At 38.3% G+C, this 22,306-nt stretch overlaps 1 protein-coding gene across 2 annotated transcripts; it reads left to right on the forward strand.

The window, feature by feature from the left end:
• Positions 1 to 1,321: 1,321 nt before the first annotated feature.
• On the forward strand, positions 1,322 to 21,853 carry HPS5 (Hermansky-Pudlak syndrome 5). Of its 2 annotated transcripts, XM_009328542.1 has the most exons (22): positions 1,322 to 1,472; positions 1,925 to 2,035; positions 2,882 to 2,946; positions 3,571 to 3,763; positions 5,299 to 5,432; positions 6,721 to 6,936; positions 7,272 to 7,343; positions 7,578 to 7,666; positions 8,674 to 8,852; positions 9,080 to 9,238; positions 10,367 to 10,526; positions 12,602 to 12,725; positions 14,516 to 14,662; positions 15,467 to 15,541; positions 16,029 to 16,636; positions 17,917 to 18,040; positions 18,235 to 18,390; positions 18,902 to 19,021; positions 19,342 to 19,455; positions 19,789 to 19,895; positions 20,562 to 20,847; positions 21,323 to 21,853. In XM_009328542.1, the coding sequence occupies exons 1-22, from the start codon at positions 1,365 to 1,367 to the stop codon at positions 21,381 to 21,383; spliced, it is 3,408 nt and encodes a 1,135-aa protein (XP_009326817.1). In that variant the 5' UTR covers positions 1,322 to 1,364; the 3' UTR covers positions 21,384 to 21,853. The 2 variants fall into 2 exon arrangements, with proteins under 2 accessions (XP_009326817.1, XP_009326818.1); XM_009328543.1 differs by lacking the exons at positions 1,322 to 1,472; positions 1,925 to 2,035; positions 2,882 to 2,946; positions 5,299 to 5,432 and having other exon boundaries at positions 3,622 to 3,763.
• Positions 21,854 to 22,306: the final 453 nt, after the last annotated feature.

A 22,306-nucleotide genomic window follows, 5' to 3' on the forward strand; every position in this document is an offset into this window, starting at 1 on the left:
TCTGCGGCAGGTGGTTCTGGAAGGGGTGGGGGGGTTCTTCCGAGCTTTTGGGATACTTTGCTTTACTCCGTGTATCTGAGAGAAAGTAAGATGGGTTTGTAGTTCTTTTCTCGAGCTGGAAGCTGGCAGACGGGCCGCGTGTGTTTAGAGGTAGGTCAGGCGCCGAGGCGGTTGCTGGTTTCCAAGAACAGAATTCCAGGGAAGGCTTTAAAATCTCAGGCTGGCTTCGTTTGATCGAGGTTATCTGCGACCTGCCGTGCGGCAGAGTGTGTAAAACGGGCATTAGGGTGTCTTTCTGGACTGAATGCTCTAATCCAGAGCAAAACAGTCCTTTTTTAGTCATCAGAGATGTTCTAGTCTTTATCGCTGGGGTGGAGTCGTTCTCACATCCCATGATTTAAGATTTTTAAGATATTTTTGAGAATTTTTGAGGAATAATTTTCAGTCTTTCTGGCTGAATGTGTATCTTCTCTTTTCCTAGTGCGTGGCGAAAGTAAGCGTTCCCTTTTCTTGTAAGGAAATGTAAGGTTTCGCATGATAATATTTCGGGGGGGGGGATTATTTCATTTATGGGATTGTGTACTAAACATTATTTAGAAATTCAAAGGCTTGAGTGTGAAGTGTAACAAAGTTGGGTTTTTTTTAAGCAACGTACAGGTCTAAACTTTAAAAATTCCCAACAAGACATTCTTTTGAATGTGCTGTTTAGGAAAATATATGAGGTTGCAGCTTCGATAACTATTTGATTCTTGGTTTTCACTCTGTGTTATCTATCTTGTATGCTGGAAAGGAGGTACTATAGAAAGAATAGTTTATACGTGTTTGTTTATAGTTGTATTAAAAATGCAGAAATGCAGGTAATTCTAAATTTGGTATCAGTTGAGTATAATACTCCTTAAGTTTAGTTTTGGGGGAGAAGGTGATGTGGGTATAAAATGCCAATGCTAAATGTTTTCCTTGAGAAAATTAGTTTAAAATCAAGGGTGTATGTTGTTGGGGGAAGTGCATTTTACCATAGAACAAGGCTCTTTCCATAGGTAGACAGAACTTGTTTCACAGGTGGATGTAAATATACCTTATAGCTACATATTAAATATTTCCAAGGTTGGTATTCTGAAATGAACTTCAACAAAAACTTCTCGTAAATGAAGCAGGGGTCTAATTTTGCAGCCCTTGGGCCTTTTTGGCAAACTGAAACCTGATGCTGTTTGAATGGGAAGACGTTCTGTGGTTCTTTAAACACAGAAAAACAGATGTAATACTAAAAAGTGAACTAATCAAGAACTTACTTTATTTTGGCAGGTACAGCTAAAAGCTGAAGCTGTAATGCACCCATGAATGAGTAGTGCTAGTCTTGTACATCAATGGCCTCTGCGCCAATAATTCCAGACTCTTACAACCATGTGTTGGCAGAGTTTGAATGTTTGGATCCGTTGCTTTCTGCGCTCAGGCTGGATTCTAGTCGTCTGAAGGTGAGTTTGTGGTGGCTGGGAATTTTTTTTGTTTTGGTTTTTTGGTTGTTTTTTTTTAATTCAAATAATGACCTTATTTCGTTTATTATCTGATTAACCCACAGGATTAATCTCGTTCTTTTTGGGTGTATGCATGCTGTCTTATGCAGGGGGGAACACTTTGGGAAGAAGTAGTGAAGACAAAGGATCTTATTACCTCTGTGTGTGTGTTTTCTTAATGTAACTGTGGGGTGAATAATACAGCCTTACACGGTTGCTGTCTTCTACTGTTTGCTCCAGTTGTGGAGAGTGCTATTCTATTATCTTTGACGACTGTGCTGCCAATGTTTCAGGACTGGTACACACAGCTGGCAATGAAGCCTTTAAAAAATAACATAATAATGTAAGAAAAAGGTACTGTTACTAGTACTTACTGGCAGCCGTGTTGTGCATCATAATTTTTATTCCTTCAGTGCACGTGTATAGCTGTGTCAAAGAGATGGCTAGCTCTAGGCAGTTCAGGAGGAGGACTGAACCTTATACAGAAAGATGGCTGGAAGCAAAGACTCTTTCTCACTCATAAGGTAAGGGTAGAGAATTCTATACAAAACTTTCTAGGGAAAATGGGACTGGGAAAGAGACATTGTTTCAAGTTAATTTTTATTAAGAGTCAACAGGCATTTTCAGCTTGCTAAATTGTCCAAATAAGGTGAAGGTTTGGACTGCTCCATTTAAAACAGGTTGTGGTATTGGAGTGTATCCCCACAGTGTGTGGTGTAATAGAATTCATGAGGTGTGAAAGAAATTACTTGAGAGGGTCAGACCTTTGTTTTTGAAATTCTTACTTTTAACAGCAGCAACAAAGTTACCTGACTATTTAAGAATTAGAAGAAAACTTTGAATATGAAACCAGAGCAACTCGCATGTAGATAACTACCAATGTTTGGATGTCCAAACTATGAACTACCTGGATAAGCAAAGAAAAGACAGGCTGGCTTGCTTTTGCTGAAAGAGGTTATGGAACAGGGATTGATGTTTCTACAGCCAGATGCTATTTCCTGGGAGCCACTGCTGCTCCCACTGTAACATGAATGCAGCCATTTTTTTAAGGTTGGGAGCATTTCGCTTAGTTCTGGCAAAACAACTTCCATAGGTGCAAGGACAGGAGACTGATTTCAGTGTTTTCCACATCAGAAAATGAACTGCAGTTGTTTCTCTTGCTGCTGTCGTGTTGTTGTCAGCTGCATCTTTTTAGAGTAAACTCACTGTTTGCAAACAAAACCCAAACAAAAAACCCCCCAACACATCACAACAAAGTGGTAGCAGCTGTTGACATGAATCTGGTTTACATCTTAGAGATAAAAGTTGTGTAGTGGTAAGGCAGTACAAGAACAACTTTTACCTGTGCTTACTCCCATACTTGCTTTCAGGAAGGTGCCATTTCCCGGGTTGCCTGTTGTTTACATGATGAAGACTATGTTGCTGTCGCCACCAGGTGAGTGATGTACTTACAAACCTAAATTCTAGATAAATATTTTTAAGTAGCTTCTAAGTTTCAGACTTGGACATCTGCCGAGAACTTGGAGGGGGCCAGGGAATTAACTGGTAGAGGCCCCTACAGAATAATTCCCTGCATAGACAGTTTGCTTAACGTTTTTTCTGGAATAATTGTTCCAGAATAAGTATTATTTCTGTAACAGGACATCTATGGGAGAGCTGATGCATGTGAAGTTATGATGATAAATGTCTCCCTGAGACCTTTCAGCATCAAAATAAATACCCTCATTAACCTGGCAGAGTGAGATTGGTAGTTAATACCACTTACATCACTTAAAATCCATTTAAATGCTTATTTTTCCGCATCCTTACTGGCCATTCCAGTAAATGTGAGAGTAGCCTTCCAAAGCTGCTGATACATCATAGTGCAAGGAAGGACACTTATTCTTCTTCAGAATTAAGAATGCGACACTTCTTGAAAGCATGCAATCTTAAACACAACCAGCTCTGAGACGTACTACTTTGCTTAGATTTTCTGTTTCTTTGGAATAATGCATCTTTATCAATGATAAAACTTTAGAAAATTTATTCAAAATTGTATTTTCTTTTTGAATTATTGTAGCCAAGGTCTTGTAGTAGTCTGGGAGCTGAATCAGGAACGTCGTGGGAAGCCAGAACGGATTTATGTTTCCTCTGAGCATAAGGGCAGAAAAGTCACAGCTCTATGTTGGGATACAGCTGCTCTTCGTGTTTTTGTAGGAGATCATGTGGGAAAAGTATCAGCCATCAAGATTAACACATCGAAACACGGGAAGGTAAAATGTTGCATACTTTGTTTGAGATGAAGAGGTTCCCAGGGGATGATGTGTGGAATCTTTTTGTTCAGTTTAGTAAAGTAGAACAGAGGAAACTTGCCAGCTGACGAAGTTCTGGTAGCTTTGACTGTTGGGATGAAGAACAGTCTTCTACTCTTGAGACAACAGTAGAATTCCTAACCCGTGAACTTCCCCCAACCCCCTCTTTTAGCTGTTTTAGTAATGTAACATAAAAATGCTTTCAAATGTACAGACTTAAAAACTGGCCGAGCTTCTTCCTCTTGGAATTTACAAGCATCCAAGCCCAGGGTCTTGGTGTTTCTGAGCCTGTTGGATTCCTTAGACTCCAGCTACAGGTTCAGCTGTGTGTTTTAGTCCTTGGCTCAGCTGTCGGTCTGAGAAAGGGCAATCCCAGACTCTGATTTTGCTTGGCTCTGTCTGGATACTCTTATTCTTAATAAAAGATGTGGATTAGTTAAAATAAATGGTAGGTGGACGTCAAGCTTACATCCATTGCATTTTGTGCGAAGGGCACACAAATTAATGATACCAGCCTGATTTCTAGCCCTTGAGTGTTCTTTAACTTTTACCATTACTAGGTCCTTTTCTTCTCCTTTTAATCTGTAAGAAGGAGCACAGCCTGGAAATAGGTGTGTTCCTCCAGATCCTTTCTAGCCCTCATGAAAGATCTTGATGGAAAATCGACTTAAAAGTAGCAAGACTATTGCATTTAAAGAAAAGGCAAAAAAATTCAACTGTGCAAAGAGAGGGAAAAGGAGAGGAGAGAAGGGCAAGGCCCATGGAATATGTGTCTGCTCATGCCTGTTAAAAGAATCGGACTGTTGAATCTCTCATGTAATGCACTTCGTTTGAAGTAGAGAATTGACACATTCCTAACAAAGAAAACAGCTTCAAGCTGTCAAAAATGGTGACCATCTGCTAGACAATTTGAGTGCAGTTCCAAGTAGTTTCTTATGAATAAGAAGTCTGTCTATGGCTTTGTTCTGCCACCCATGCAAACTGAGACACTTGTATAGTAAATAGTATTTGGGTAATTTGCTGGAGGGTAATAGAGAAAGTGAGTTCATGTAAACCACCTAAATCCGATGGAAGTTTTTTTGTATCAAGTAATCCCTCAGGTCTGTCTCCATAAAACTGTTTGCTGGCTGAAAGTACCCATGGGAGAGAATTGACAAAAGCACAAAGCTTACAAGAGCAAGAATAAAAACCCCTCTTAATATTACAAAAAACACACTCTTTATAAAGAAATGGCAGGGTGCTACAGGGATTTTTTTTTTTTTTCCCTAAAACTTCAATAATGGTTTTAGGAAAAGGAGGATTTAGACTTTTATGCCTCTAAGCATTGAAGCCTTGTTTTGTAAGGGAGAAAGAAGAAAGGAACTGCTCTGTCTTATGCTGTGTATTTGTACCATTCATGAGTCTTTTCCGAATTTTGTGATTTTAACGTAATGAAATAGTCTTTACTTTGAACTGAGGCCCTGTATGTTTTCTTTCTTTTTTCTTTTTAACTGTAGGCTGCTGCTACTTTTGTGATGTTTCCTGTTCAGATTATAACCACCGTAGATTCTCGTGTTGTTCAGCTTGATTATTTGGATGGAAGACTGCTCATATCTTCACTTACACGCACTTATTTGTGTGATACTGAGAGGCAAGTTATGTTTTACTTGTAAAATATTGGACTTTACCGAGTCACACAGAGTTTCTAAAGTGACCTCTGGAGATCTAGTCCAATCTTCCTGCTCAAAGCAGAGTTGGGTAGAATAGATTGTGCAGGACTGTGTCCAGTTAGATTTTGAGCATCTCCAGGAATGGAGACTCCACAAGCTCTCTGGGCAACCTTTTCCAGTGGTTCACCACCCTCACAATAACAGAGCTTTTTCTTATGTTGAAATGGAATTTCCTGTATTTCCATTTGTGCCCATTGCCTCTTGTCCTTTTACTGGGCACCACTGAGAGTAGTCTGGCTCCGTCTTCTTTACTCCCTCATCAGGTATTTATACATGTGGGATGAGATGAGTTCCAACCCTGAGCCTTCTCTGTTCCAGGCTGGCCAGCCCAGCTCTCTCAGCCTCTTCTTATAAGACAGGTGCTGCAATTCCTTAGTTGTCTCTGTGGCCCATCGCTGGATTTGCTCCAGTATGTCCATGTGTGTCTTGTACTGGGGAGCCAGCACTCCAGATATGTCTCATCAGTGCTGAGAAGAGGGGAAGGATCACCTCCCTTGGCCTACTGGCAATGCTCTTCCTAATGCAGCACAGGAAGCTTTTGGCCTTCTTTGCCAAAAGGGCGCATTGCTGGCTCATGGTGACCTTGTTGTTCACCAGGACTCCCAGGCCCTTCTCTGCAAAACTGCTTTCCAGCCAGTTGGCCTGTCCTGGTGCCTGGGATTATTCCTCCCCCAGTGCAGGACTTTGTGCTTCTCCATGTCTGTTTATCTAGCCCGCGCTTCCTCAGTTTGTCTGTGAAGATGTTAGGAGGGGCGGTGTCAAAAGCCTTACTGAAGTCAAGATAAACAACATCCACTGCTCTCCTCTCATCTATCAAGCCAATCATTCTGTTGTAGAGGGCTATAAACATGATTTCCCCTTTGTAAATCCATGCTGACTATTCATAGTCACCGTCTCGTCTTTCATGTGATTGGAAAAGGTTTCTGGGATCATTTGCACCATCACCTTCCCATCACCAGGTTGACCAACTGGTTCTGCTGAAAAAAACCCCCACCTTCATGATCTGAGCATTTGTTTAAACTAATAAATATTTCTGCACCCTGTCTTTTATAAACTTTGTGCAGGCTTTATAATATCTATTACAGACTTTTTTAAAGCACCAAAACCAATTCAGCAACTAGGATTTAGTATTTTTATTCTTCAAGAACAACATAAAATTAATAAGAGCCTTTATTAATGTTGCTTTAACAAGTATGTTTCTTCCCCTAGAGAGAAGTTCTGGAAAATTGGTAACAAAGAGAGAGATGGAGAATTTGGAGCATGTTTCTTCCCTGTTGGAAAAAACAGTGGGAATCAACAGCCGTTAATATATTGTGCTCGACCTGGCTCAAGGATGTGGGAGGTGAACTTTGACGGGGAAGTGCAAAGCACACATCAGTTCAAGCAGCTGCTCTCATCACCGCCTCTCCCTGTTGTTACCCTCAGGTAGAAGCATGAGTGTTATCGGTGATAAACTTGCTTGGGACTTCTAGACTAATGAAAAGAACTGCCTTAATACTGAGAAGATTAAATAACCTCCTAGTGCAGTTAAGCATTAATCCTAGCTGTCATCTTAATACGTTCTCCTCTAATAACAGAAACCAGTATCTGAGTTATCAAAAATGCCAAAGCCTTGATTCTGCAGGTATGTCTGTGTGACTGCCGCAATGAATGCTGCTGTCATAAGACTTTATTTAAGCCAGCCAGGGTTAAGAATACTATATTAAGGAAGTGATATTGTTGTAGTTATGCTTGTAATGGATACTAATTTTACTTTACAGGCTGGATCCTCATTATACTAGTTTGAGCTGTTCTCCACAATCTTTATCTTTCCCCAAGCTACTGTATTTGACGTGAGTATTTGTCAGCATAGCTTCCTGTTGATAAAGTAGACTTAAAAATAAAACAGTTGTATTTTTTCTCCTAATTTATATTATCGACTTCATCTTTTTGCATAAGAATTTTCCAAGTATTGTGCTAAACAACGCACTTCTCGTTTGCTGTATGTAAGCCAATGCCATCCCTGCATATTTTACAGTGACTACCGCAATTAACTGTTGCACCGTTAACGTCTGCTTTGCTTGCAGTGAGCACTGTGTGATGACCTGGACAGAAAGAGGCATTTATATTTTTCTTCCCCAAAGTGTTCAAGTCTTACTCTGGAGCGAAATAAAAGGTAAACTAAGAATCTTCGCTTTGTAATATTGTCTGTTACATTTGTCACTTCTGAAGCCCTTGCCTAACATGGAGCCTTTTCAAGCTCAATTTCTGCAGCTAGATTGCAGAACATTGATCAGAAAACTGTTTTTCATTGTCATCTGTGAGGTATATGCTTGAATATTAACCCTCTCCCCGCCTCCTCCAGCCAACCCCTCCCTCTATACTTCTGAAAACATGCTTGAGAAACAAAACGTGGTGTAGAGTGAATCTTAAAATACAGTAATCAAATAGTGAGAGGTAATAACCTGCAGTATTAGTGAGGTAATACCTGCAGTATCCTTTACTCACTTCTGTTTATTCAGGTTTATTGTCAGGTGTCCTGCGAAGGATAATCTGGCAGTTGAAAGCTTAAAACCTGTTTTTTTCTAACACCTGTCTAAATTGGAGCCAGGGAATGTACTTATTTGGCAGATGAGTGAGGCCTCATAAATGGTTTTAAGCATAGTCCTAGAACCGTTAGTCACAGTCAGTCTTTTCCTTTCCCTTCTCTCCTGGCCTTTGATGTTAAGTTTCCAGTGCCTTTGTCATGGAGTGTTTGCATATAGCATAATTATTTCATTTGAAAACTGCTGAAAGGTCGAAGTGTTTTTCTACTGGCAAATGTTTTTCTTCTGTTTCAAAGCTTACAATGATGTATTTCTCATCTTTATCAGTCTTTAGTTTTTCATCCCTCTTCAGAGGAAAAGGAAAGTTCTCAATAACGTCAGTATACTTTTTGAATGCTTTCTAGAAATGCAACTCTGCAAAGTTTTGATACTTTAACTGTGCTTTATAGTTGTTAGATACTAGCTTAGCACTCTTCAGTGTTTGTTTTCTCCATGCCACTTGTGCTACAGTGTATTAGGCTTTTGCATGCATTTGCAGTCAGATGGGAAATATGCTTTCACCATCTTTCAGGAACAGAAAGGAATGTTGACTAACGATTTCAGTCCTTTAGATATTTCTGTGCATCTTGTTTTGCAGATATTCAGGATATTGCAGTTTACAAAAGTGAGTTGTTCTGTCTGCATACAAATGGAAAAGTTGTGCACCTCTCCCTTCTGCTGGTAGACCGCTGCATAGAGCGTCTGATAAGAAGAGGGTTCTGGACACTTGCTGCCAGGGTCTGTTGTCTCTTCCAAAATTCAATCATTTCTTGCAGGGTAAGTAAATACATCTTTGTAAATGTGCAATGCAACTTCACTCTGCTTCCTGTCACCCTCTTCCATTAAGTTCCGTAGGTTTCCGAGATTCATATTCTTGGAGTTTTTAAAAAGTCTTCTAAACGTTACACTTTTAGGATGAAAATTAGCTTGCATATATGGTACCTTTTGCTTTTCACATGTGCATTAGAAATAATAATGTTTCTGTTTCACTGTGTGCTTTATAGGCAAGAAAAAATTTGCCTCTAGACAAGCTGGAGCACTTGAAGTCTCAGCTGGATGCCTCAATCCAACAAGATCTCATTATGCAGCTGGAAGAACTAATTTCAAAGTTGGAACCTCTAGATTCTGCGTGCAGCAGTAGAAGGAGCAGTATTTCGTCTCATGTAAGCGTATTGGTATTGCCAAAAATGTTACCTGCAGATTTTATCTTTATGAATTAAAATCGCCTTGTTGCTCACTTTGAAGATGAGGCTTTCATTTTTACCATGTCTACTATAGCTGATAATGCTACTTTATAAAATTAGGTGGGGTACAGAGGTATGAAGTACTACTACTTGCATTCTTTAAGCTCTTAGACCTCTGCCTTTTTTCCATATTACTTTGTGGCTAATGGTTGAGATGTGGACGAAGATTGATATGAAGATTACTTTCTCCCCAGCTGAGTTTAGTGTCTTAACATGCTTCAGTAAAGGTCATCTTGATTGTAACTGTAGTTTTATGTGGTGAAAATGGAATGCTCAGAACTATCCTAGCCCTATTTAAAAAATTGTCTCACTCTATGAAGCTTAAGCAGAAAGCTCTAAGGGAAAAAAAAAAAACCCAAAGCGTATTTCTAATATTCTTTTACACGTACAGCTGCTTGGTATTGTCTTAGCTTCCCAGCAGCTTTTCAAGAAAGGGGAAATATTTCATAGTTAAATACAATATCAATTGCTGCTTTCACTGTAACAATGTTTAAAAAGTAAAGTTTAAAAAAACAAGGTAATGTAAATTCCATCTTGATGTGGTAGACGAGTTTTTTTCATTAGCAGATGGGAAAGTGAACTACATAGACTGACCATGAGCAAAAGAATGTATGTGTGTCCTGGAACTAAATAGTTTTGCAGGTTCTGTAATTGTGCTAGCTGGGTATGGTTAACCAGCAAAAAGAATACAGACTCTTGGGTACACAGGTACAAAGGGGTGAAGTGGCAGTCTTGGATGCAGGACTAAAGCAGAGATGGTTTTTATCTTGTACTAAGTACACCAGTTGTTCTGCAGGCTGCTTTCCTAAAAGCAATTGCGGCACATAAATCTTTATAAAGTCACTGGACTGCACGCTTATTGGCATGCGTGTACTTTTCCATTCTGGATATGTCAAAAATACACTATTATATAGGGATTTTCCAGACAGTGAATTACGAAGTGCTGTGAGGTTATTTGTGTGGGTATGGTTATTTGAGTTCATTGCAGGAAGTTTAACAAGGAAGTGCAACTTGCACAACATCTAACTCCTCTCCCTTGTCTGACAGGAAAGCTTCAGTGTCTTAGACTCCGGAATATATCGTGTTATCAGTCGAAGAGGCAGTCAGTCAGATGAAGATTCATGTTCTCTCCACAGTCAGACGTTCTCAGAAGATGAGAGACTTAAAGAATTTCCTGCACACCAGGAAGATGAGCAAGTAGAACTTGGTAATATTTCTTAATGAAAATATGTTGTTTGGATGCAATTTTTATTTATTCTAGAATTTGATTGGGTTGGCTCTGTGCTCTTATTTTCCACTATCAAGTTATCCATGATTAAATCCTCTAATTTGATCAATGGGAACACGGTCACCCCACCTTGCAGTCAAACTCTTTCTTGAAACATTGGGGTGAAATGCTGGCTCCACAGAAATCCAAGCTTAAAAACAAGCACAACCCAGAGAAACAAAACAAAAGGTCTAGAGGGCTTTTACCAAGCTAGGACTTCACTCAAATTTCCGCCACCTCTCCTCTCTGTGCACTTCAGCATTAATGCTAAGATTCTCCCAGCTGACTATGCCAGTGTTACTTGATCTTCAAATGAGATTTGTTTGCTGACGCTATCCGTCCAGTAATATTAGGTCCAGGAAAGCATTTCTTAATCTTGGCTCTGGCTTTATATTTCTTCAGGGAAAACAGTAGGCTTATGATGTGTTCTTAACTTTCTTGCGGGGTTTCATTTGTAAAAGGGATCATCTCTTACATGTGTATACATTAGCATAGGGATGATAGAATTGTTATTAGCTAACATTTAGACCATCCAGGGAGCTTTTTTAATTTCCTGATTTCCTGTCACTGGGTGAAAGCGAGAGTGAGACAATAATGGGTCTTGTTCTCTGCTCTGGTTGGGATTGGGAGGGATGCAGAAACCCGGGATGATGAGGAGCTGGCTTAGTTCCAGGTATGGTAGAGAGGCTTTCTAATAAAAAAGCTGCTCTTTAGCTTTTTCAGAGAGTAGATGCCAGTTGAGGATGGAGAGAATTTGGGTGCCTTGTGGGAAGACCACAATGGGGAGGGAGAGTATAGGAATTAGTATTTACGCCCCTACTTGTCAGTAGTGTTATCCTGCTGACAAACCTATGTGCTGTTTGTAGCACTTATGTGTACGTTTGCCTCTTTACCTACATCACCATAAAAACAAGAGGTGAGAAAACTTGGAAAGAAGTGTATCATTTCCCATATTAAAGCTCTAAAATGAAGGGGCATAGTTTTTGAATGTCAGAATATAGAAAAGTTCTATCTGTTCAACAAGAGATAACAAATTTTCTGATTATTTCAAAGTAGAGAAGTTCTAGATGCTTCTTGAAGCATGTGTACTTAATTTGGTATTTAAGAGAAATGGACTTAGTGTTTCCCTGCTCACATTTATGTAAGATGTAAGTTTTTAGGCTTCTAACCTGCATAATGAACAAAAGCAGCTTTAGTTAAAAGCAGTCTTAAAATCAGTTGTGACCTTTAGGTGCTATCTAGAGATATTGTGGATTCTGATGGTAGAATGTCTGTAACAGCATGATCTTTTCCTCTCAACAGTGCAGGTAGTGCTGACTGTTGCAAAATGCAGTGTCATCCTTAATTAAAAGGATCCTTTTTTTCTTATTTACATCACTTAAAAGATACAGTGTGTGTTTGTACCAGGAAATGATTAATCAACACACACTGTAGATACTGTTAGGGGTATAAGAGTGAAAAAGAAATAGTCAGTGATTCTATATTTCCTGTGATTCTTATCAAAAGCCAGAGAGCTGTGGGTTCAATTACATTTTGAAGTCTGTTCAAATAAAAGGGTGATTTATACCTTAACCATGGCGTGTGGGTCTCTGTATGCATTCGTATGTGATTTAGGTTTTAGGAAATCATGCACTATGAATTGATGTATGCCACAATACTTAATTTTCCTAGATGTTTAAGTAACTGTCAGTGGATTAAATAAAGATTTTTGTCCCGTAAATGGTCTGTAAGTCTACTTTTAGAAGATAGTTTTCATACAGTTGTTGATCATCATTTGCCTTGTTACAGAGCCAAAAGACTATTAGCAAAGCAGACCTACCAGATTCAAAGGCAGTAATAAAATGGCCCTTGAAACCAAATAGCACTTTTCTGGCTCCCCACATTCTTGAATATTAAGTATGAAAATATCCCATGCAGGTTATCCATTAATGTATTAGGGACTTGCAGTTTGTTTCACTGTTCCATTTTTGCCAGGCCACTGTTTCATGACTCTTTATTTCAATTCCATTTGTTAGACAATGTATCTCATGCATCTGTGACGGTTGAGGCTGACCGGAATGAGACATTTCTCCCATTCAGTATTCCTTTGTCATTTCGTTCCCCATCTCCTCTCGTCTCTCTCCAAGCTGTCAAAGAAAGGTAAAACTTGCAGCAGGTTCACTCATCCATTACATCTTTCCTTCTTCTGTCCTCTGAATTTGTAGCATTGTCTGGTTTAGTTGGTACTCTGTTCTGCAAAAATGTAACGTTTGAACTGAAACACTGGAGATGTAGTCAAGCTTGCTAGACAATTTAAACCTTCCATCTTGACTCTAATGAAGACATGAAGAGCTGCTGTTAACTTCAGTGGAGCCAAGATTTCAGCCTCAGTTTTGAAATGGCTAAGAATGTTCAAATGTCCAAGAATGTTTAACATTACCCTGTAAACTGTGGTTGTGATTTGTATTCAAAGCAAACTTACTGAATATTGTTTTGGGATTTTGCTTTTCTGGTACTTAGATTTCTGAACAATGAGTGAAGGCTACCTATGTTGCTTGGGGACAAACATTAAAATATTCAAAGCATGCTAGATATTGCTAAAACACTCTTGCAAAGTATACCATGTGGTCTGCCATTTCCCCCCCATACACCTTGCAGTGAATCTAATCAATTCCCCAAGTGTTTATGGAATAATGGTAGCTTATACCTGGTACAAGTAAATATGGTAGTGTCCGTTTTATGCAGAAATTAAATTGCTATTTTAAAACTCACTTTAAAAAACAGGGGAGGATGAATATAAAGGAGATGGTGTTAAATCCGTAACTTAAAAATTTGGAAAAAAAAAAAAAGTATGTTAGTTTCTTCGCTAAAATGTTGCTGGCCCGTAATGATGGTCTGAAAAATTGCGTAGCCCTCCCTTGATCACTTAGGTGTGTGAACTATGTCCTGCAACAAAAAATTGTAGCTGATATCAACAGTGTGAGGATCTCAGAATAACCTTCAGAAGTACATGCAATGTTTTGAATTCTTTCTAAACTGTAAGCAGTTTTTAGGACTTTGCTAGTAATAAGTGTTTCCACTAATAGTGACAACTAAATCTTCAAGTATTCACCGTATTCAATTTATAATTGAATAAAATACTATCATATTTACAGTTAATTTTTAAAAGTTTACCTTTAATCCTTCTATACATTGAAGTCCAATTGTTTTGCTGCATTTGAATCCTTTCTCTCTTCTGCAGCAACCTGCAGCTTTTGCTATACCTTGGTATAGTAAAGATGCCATATTCTCTGGCAAGCAAGTAAAAGGGTTGCTTTTTTCTTGACGCTCTTAAACTAGTTCTTGGCCAGAAAGCAAGAAGCTGATTTTTTCTGTTCAACTCTCAATGACATAGTTCTCTTCATGGCGGTGGTACAAATAATTGGGTTTTGGTATGTTCACTGGGCTTCCTCTTGAATAAAATACCCAAAGGGATAGGGACTGATGACGTGAAAAGGACATTTTTAGTGAGCTTTGTCATCTGAAGAATTAACTTGGGGTATTGTAAAACTTTCTTACCACCAAGAGGGACATAATTTCCTAATGATGCTTTCTGTTTATAAGCTTTAAAATGCAATGTAGCCAATCTGCATTTATTTGCATACGAATATATGTGAAAATGTAAGCACTAATGTTAGTATGTGATCCTGTTTCTCCAGCAGCAAAGAAACCAAGTCTTAAATACTTTAGGTTTTTATTCTGTGCTGGAAGTATGGACCATGACTGAAATATGAATTTTGAGCAGCTTCTTAGTGGGTTTTGTTCTTGTCAGTCATCACTGTTCTCATCCTTTTCTCAAGAGTTCTTTAGATTATAAAGTTTTCTGAAATCATGGTTTGATTGGAAAGGAAGTGCTTGATTTGTTTGGTTCTGAACTTCCAATTTTAAATGTTTGAACTTCTGACTCCTAGTGTTTCCAGCTTCGTACGCAAAACTACTGAAAAGATTGGCACACTTCATATAAGTCCTGATACTAGGGGGAGGCAAGAAGCAAAGGATGATGAGCAGCTGCAGGAGTTGACTGTTAATCTGGTAGCATCTCCCCAGGAAGAGAAAGAGTGAGTGCAAAATCATGTTTTCTTAGCAATTGCATTTGCTGGGGATTCTGAGGATGACAACCTAAAGGAAAAACTACTGTTTTGAGTAGAACAGCAAGCTCAGTGTTAGGTTTTTGCAGCTGCCTTCATTACTATGGTGGGTTTCACTGGTTCTCCCTGACTCCTTTCCTAGAAGCTGATTAGGCAATGAACACTTCTGGGTGGTGGAGCATGCACTCTCCACAGTGCTGTAATAACTGAAGAGCAAGAACGTAGTATATTACACTACATGAGAATTGCTGATCTGTGATGCTCATTATAGTTATGGACATGATATGAACTGTGAGTCCAACAGTTTATTTGCTGTCATTTCTGAGTGGGGAGTAAACGCTTTTATCTCCCTAAAAACATTTTTTTTTTTTAATAATGGTAGCTATAAAACATTGAACTTCTTTAATAGTTGTCCAATTAATACAGAGCTAAGTTATTTCATATTCCAATGATTTGCTAACTTACATTTTGGACTAACTTTCATATAGTGGCACGATACTGATTTTTATTCAGTACCTTCAGAAATCTGCTGTAGTTGGAGTAGAAGCCATTATAGAAGGTCACAAAAATAGTATTATCGGTTGCTCCTCATGCCCAATTAATCTATAATGTCTGTTGAGCTGTTCCTTCTTTAGAAATTAAAGCTCTCTATTTTTTTTAATAAAGGAATTAATGTTGTTTCCTCACAAATTTCCTGAAATTTGTGAGGAAATCTTCACTTAAATTACTAAAGATAATGCTTCAGATAAGACTGAAATTGATGTGTTTTTCTAGGTTAGAACCACAGAGCTGCCAGCTTCCAGAGGAGGACCATCTAAGAGATCTCAAGGCTGCAACAGCAGAAGCTATGTAAGCGGGGAAACTTTTTAGTGTATAGATATATTTGGTTTTGGTAGAAAAATGATTTTTTAAATTACTATTTTTTTATTCATTACATAAATGTAAGAATAATGCTGTAAATGTCTATTAACATAATCTGAAAGGATCTCATTTGGTTAATGATTTGTTTCTCCTATTTAAAACCAAGCAAAACCCACTAAAAACTTTAGCGTTATCCTTTTGTCCTAATTACAAGCATAGTTTAAAAAAACAAATCCTAAACCACCTAACAAAGAAAAATCTATTCTGAAAGAAATCTTGAGGAACTCAGAATGTTCTAATATCAAATGTAGACAGCCTAAGTAGCCTAAATTCTGTTTGATGCACTCAAAACAACAACCGACCATAAGTCAAGTTTAGGAATATACTTTGAGTTACACAAAACATATATAATACTTCACTTGTGGCATCTTATAACTGTCAAGCAACTTAGCAAACTTCTTTTTTTATGCTACAGAGCCAAACTCCAGGATCCCCTGGTTTTGTTAGAACCGCAGTCTATGAGAAGGGTTTTACAGGAATGGCTTATCTATCTAGAAGAAAAGTTAGGCAGCAAAGAGCATTCTGCTTCCTCTGTTAAGAAAAGCAAGACTGTGTGTGCTGAAGAAGAGAGGGCAGTTCTGGAGGAAAACCTACAACTGGATCCAACTGATGGAGGCCCAGCAGACAAAGAACAGAGTAGTATCTTGGAAGACTGCACTGAAAAGGAAAATGCTGATGAAACCTGTGTAAGCAAAACCATGTGTGAAAATAGTACTGATTTGAAGGGACCTTTGGACTGCTGCTTTCAAATGTCTCCTCCATGTGTCATAGAACCAGATGTTCAGAAAGATCTCGTTGAGTTGACAACACTGTGTTTTGAGCTGCGTGTATTTTCTTGTGGAAATGGTGAGGCAGAGGAAAGCTCTGATGGAAGTCTGCCACTAGCAGCTTCGTGGACCTTGGCTTGTAGGTTTATGCGAAGCTACTTCTTTCTTTTGGATTTAAAAAGACTAAAGCAGTGTATTATAACCATGTATGCAACCAGCCCTAATGTATGGGAAACATACATCGCAGGGCTGAAAGGTAACTAATGAAAATTTTATTACATAAGACTGGGAGAAAAAAGAAAAAAGCTTGAAGACACTTCCATTTGTGTCTGCAAATTTTCCTTCTGTGGGAGGGGGAGGATGGTTTGTGTGTGGGAGTCTTTGTTCTGGTTTTGGGTTGCTTGGTTGTTTGTTTTCTCCCCAAAGGCTAACTTATGAAGAACTTCTGGCTCCTTGGAGAGACTGTTGCCCCCCCCACTTTGCAGTTGTGAACCTTTTAATTTATATGGAGCTTGTTGGTTGAACACTGTAGTGATTACAGACCAGATCTATTTAAAAACAAATATATGTGCTTCAAAGAGCAAAAGCATCTTAATTAGAATCATATGTCTATAGAAACAAGGCAAAAGCTAGGGGAGGGGCTTCAGTATTTGCACTGGAAATGGAAGATTCGACTTGTAGAGAAACGTCTTTAATGTGAAACAAAACTGAATGGGATAGATGGTTCCATGCAAATGAGTGGCTTGTGATCACATGAGACTTCCTTTTTCCACAGAAATCTTTTCTAATCTTTTTGATGCCTCTTTAGCCTTATTGAACCAAAGCTTCCTGATTATATTGGAAAACAGAACTTCCATCTGTTCTCTGCATTCAGCTTCTGCTTTACACTTTTTTTAAGAGTGAATTAAAGTCTTAGCATTGATTTGGCACTGACAGAGAGTAGTCAAACAACAGAATCTTGCTTTGAGGGTTAGTTTCTCTGTTCACTATTTGGATTCCGGGAGCCCTAGAAGTGAAAGTAACGCATGCATTCCCAGTTTGTCCTCAGTTGGACTGCACTTGTGCCTGTAGATTAATACTCACATTTCATCAGGATCAAGGTTTGTGTTGAATTCTGCATTCTGTGAAGTCAGTGTCGAAGCTGAAGGTTTTCATGTATTACGATTAGCTTCTATTAATAAAACTGATGCAGATCTGCGTTGTATTCAGCAAGCCATATGTCCTGCAGTGGGCTATCTTTTTTCACATGAGAGGAAAAATTGCCTCCTCAGAAGTCTGAAGAAAAGTAAAATATATCAAGAATATTATTCCATGCCTTAATTGTATCATTTTATAACTGTAATTTGCTGTAAGCAGAGATTAGTGATGTTGATTTCTATGAAATGAACAAGTAGGATCTGTTCACTTACTACTGTTAGCTAGAGTTCCATGAAAGTAGTGATAACTTTTGTCCTTAAGCTTAAAAAGAGCCGTGTGCGTGTTAAGAAAAAAAACAACTTGCCCATGTCTTGTAACTTGTGCGCTGACTTATTTCAGAACTAACTTGTCACAGTGCCATGGCTTTAGCAATGGAAAATCAAGATATGTTGAAAATACTGAAACAGCTGCATGACCTGGGGCCTTGGGATGATAGCCCGATATTACTGGTACATGCTCAAAGGTTTGTAGCCAAGTCCTTTTTTTTCTCTTCAGTGTTGTTAACTTGTTAGCAGGAATTGGTTCACTTAGCGTTTCATGAAGCTTTCTGGGAATCTTTTAAAGAGATCACTTTTCAGTACTATCTTGAACTTGCAAGAAAAAAAATTATAATTTTGCTGTTTGGTACTGAAAATATTTTTTATCCTCTCTCTCCAGGCTTTATGAAAAATTTGGGGAAACAGCTCTTCGGCCCTTGATCAAGTTCCACCCCTCTATTTTGCCTACTGATATCAAACAGCTTTGCAGGAATGATCCAGCTCACTTTTTAGCATATTTAGATAGTCTGGTGAAATCAAAGCCAGAGGATAAAAGGTAAAGGGAATGTAGAATCTTCTTCATCTGTCTGCTCTCTTCATCATGTAGCTGTGTGGGGTTTTTTTATTTTGGTTTTTGGGGGCTTTTTTTACTGTTTCTGTATCTGTCTAGTTGGTGTTCTTTAGCATTAGATTCAAATTCATTCTGCCAGTTTTAGTTGGTCTCTCAGACTTTTTTTTTTTGTTAGAATAGATGCTAGTTTTAACAGGGTTTTTCTAAATAATATTTTCAATGGAACTGACTATTTTTGTTCCTGTGCCTGCAGTTTGGTATACCAAGGTTAGACAACATTTAAAAAAAAAAAAAAAAAAAAAGTTAGGGGAACCCCACCTACAAACTTGATGGTTTTCTATGATCCCCTCAGTTTCTAGAAACAGAAATCATTCTGTGCTTTTCTATATTTAATTTTACATCCATATTTTGGGTTTTTTTTTCTGCACACACACTCTACTTCTCCATATCTGGTATGTTTAAAACTGGTAGGTTTTTTCTGTGTTTTGTTTTCTAGGTCATCTCTCCTTAGATCTCTTCTGCAGCCCGAATCTGTACGACTAGATTGGTTGTGCTTGGCAGTTTCTCATGATGCACCCCAAAGAGCAAATACAGTGGATGAGGAAGGAAATCCTAGGTAAAGTAGGGTTCACCCAAGGTCCTGAGTGCAGCAAAAAGCTTTAGCGGGTCTGCAGGCTTTTGGCTTGGATTTTGTATGACAGTTTGGATGTCACTGAATCCTTCAAGCATTTTGCATATTGCAGAGTTCAGCAGAAGCAACCAAAGGATTAAATAACTTTATCTGTAATGCTTTTTGGAGTGACTGCTCTACCGAGACTACACAGTGTTTCATTCATTTTCCCTTCTCTCTTTTCATATACCTGCCTTTCTCGTAGAGAGAACATAATGTTTGAAGAAAACCATTAATGCTTTAAAACGGAATTTCTCATCTTCTAGGCCACGATCGCATTTGTTTACTTGGGGCTACAACCAGCTCATTCTGCTTTTGATTAAACTCCCAGCTGATTTTGTTACAAAAGAGAAGATGGCTGACATCTGTAAATCACATGGGTAAGAAGAAAACTTGGTAATTCTTGATACTTGGTTAGTTGGTATTCTGACCCCAAAAAGATACAAATGAAAACCACCCATCTGCTCCTTACTTGGACAGGTTTTATCTAAAAACCTTTCCTGTTTTGAGGATGAATATTGAGGGTCCAATTTAATGTACCAAATACCTCTTTTGGCTAAGGGGGATTCCCCATGTCCCCACTCTGCAGTGATTTCTGGCATTCAAGAAATTCCATTGCTTTTGTCTTCACTGGTATTTAAATAAGCATTTAATTATTGTTGACTTTAGTTTAGACTATTTGATTCCTGGAAATCTTTACTCTCTTATTCAAGATTTTGGCCTGGATATCTTATTCTCTGTCTGGAGCTGGATAGAAGAATAGAAGCCTTTACTAATATTGCTCATTTGGATGATTTGAGCCTGTTGAATGGAGAAGATGGTTAGTGAGTCTTAAGCTGTTTAAACATACAACTGCCCTTATTATATACTGATTCAGTTTGACTGAAGTTGAGTTGAACTTTTATTTTTTTGAAGTGTTTTAGTAGCACTGTGTAGTGCAGCATATTTGAAACACATAAATGGGTGTTACACTCTTGTATCTTCACACTGTGCTTTGTGAAATCAGTTGTGCTAGAAAATGCTTAAAAGTTCAAGAATGTAGAGTTGTTTATCAGCTGGTAGTAAAAGCTACACTTAGTGTTGTAGTTAGAGTAATAACTAGCCTCTCTGCACAGCACAAAACTCCCCCTGCTACACATGTGCACTCACAAAGTTACGAAGAGCAAAGCATTGTATCACATGGCAGAACTTAGAAGAAAATTCCTAGTAGCCCTAAGATGGACAAAACAATTCTTTGTCTCTTGACTTAATCCAAAGCCTTAACTACTGAACTATTGTGAAGCTTTGTGTGTAGTTCACCACTGAATCAGTCAAGGCAGTACACTTCTATACACAATTTGCTTGTTGATAATGCTTGGTTTTCTCAAATCTTCACAGAGAAAAACAGAACAGCTAGCTTCCCTTTTAAGTACTGATACATTTAAAATAGTAGACTTAGAATAATCCTTGTTTTACAAATAATGTAACAAACTCATTTTACATCTAGGTTCCATTCCAGAGACCATGGAAGAATGGAAGTTTCTTCTGCATCTTGCACAAAATCACAGCACAGCTTTCCACCACCATGGCCCAGAGAATGGGAACGCTGTCAGCAATGGTAGCCCGAGCTGCCCAGACTGCATCACTGTGGAAAACGTAGCTCTCTTACTGGCAAAGGCCATTGGCCCAAATCGTGCCTTGCCTCTCTTGGAGGAGTGTGGCTTGACACTAGAATTGTCTGAGAGATTTACTGATGTCTGTGAGATACTGAGAATTGCTGAGAAAAGGCAAAGGTAAGATGACACGTCAACAGAAGATCCATGTACGCACCCTATTCATTTTGGATCTTCTTGGTGCTTTAAACTTTATTTTCGGTTAACAAAAAGATAAAATACTTCACATTTTTATCTTGGATTTTAAACTTGGCTGAAAGCTTTTCTATTATTTAAGAGCTATGTATTGTGCAAAATAGGCATTTTAAAATGGAAAACGAGGAAACAGGAAATCATACATTAAAGATGTATGTGAAGGAGATTCTCTGAAGGGGATATCGGTCTTGCTGAGTTCTGCACAGACTCAGATCTTGTCTATCCCTTCCAGAGAAGGCATGTATGGTGATGTCATGATGTTACTTCTGAAGTACAATCGCATTTTTTACAAACTTTTATTTAAAAAGCAAAGCAAAACTCTGTTGTTCTTTCTGTTGTTAGCTTTTGTAACTGTTTGACTTTTTTTTTTTTTCTTTCTCCCCCTTTGCTTTAATTGCAGAGCACTGATTCAGTCCATGTTGGAAAGGTGTGACCGGTTTCTGTGGTCTCAGCAAGCATAGAAAACAACTTGAAAAACTTTGGGAACATTTTTTACTGTAATGATTGTATATTAAAGTGCCTCTTAAACATAACAGGCTCATAAAGAAATGAACTCCTGTCTAAAAGTTCAGTTATATTGAGCCAGTCTCCATCTGGCAGGTATCTGACCGGGAACTGTTGAGGGTTCTTCCTTATTCCTTTGGAGATGAGTTTTGAACTCTAGAACTTAAATCAAAACAGTCCAGTATTTATCTTGAAATTATGCTCACAGATTTCTGAGATGAAAATTCCTGAATTTATTTTCTGAGTCTGTATGACTTAAGTGCTAAGGATATGAGCCCCTAAGTATTGAATTATGGTGTATAAAATTTTTTGTTTGTTTATTTGCAAACATGAGAAGCCATTACTCGGATATATCTAAACCCATACTTGTTTAATTTTCCTGTAAGTGACATTGACATTTTCAAGTTACTGTAAAGTGCTTGTTATGATACCTTTTTTTTTCCCTCTTGAATTATATGGACTGGTCTTGCCCAATTGAAATGCATTAATTGAGCCAAGTCTTAAAATGGGAGGAAAATATTTTTCAGGAGTGGGTTAATGGTTACGAATGCTGATTAACAGAAGAACTTGTTAAATGAACTCACTGTTAAACTATAAGCATGATATTTCTAAATTGCCCATATCTATTTGTGCAACATGACTATAGACATCAGTCGTGATATTTCAACAAACTTCACAACAGTGGAATTAGAATCGTTTAGGTTGGAAAAGACCCTTAAGATCATCGAGTCCAACCGTAAACCTAACACTGCCATGTCCACCACTAAACCATGTCCCTAAGCACCACATCTACACGTCTTTTAAATACCTCCAGGGTTTAGCACTTCCAAATGTCTGCTCCCCAGTAACAGAGTACTCTCCATGTATTGGGTTTAAGAGA

The sequence above is a fragment of the Pygoscelis adeliae genome, unplaced genomic scaffold (genome assembly GCF_000699105.1).
Source record: "Pygoscelis adeliae isolate BGI_AS28 unplaced genomic scaffold, ASM69910v1 Scaffold166, whole genome shotgun sequence".
Lineage (NCBI taxonomy): Eukaryota > Metazoa > Chordata > Aves > Sphenisciformes > Spheniscidae > Pygoscelis > Pygoscelis adeliae.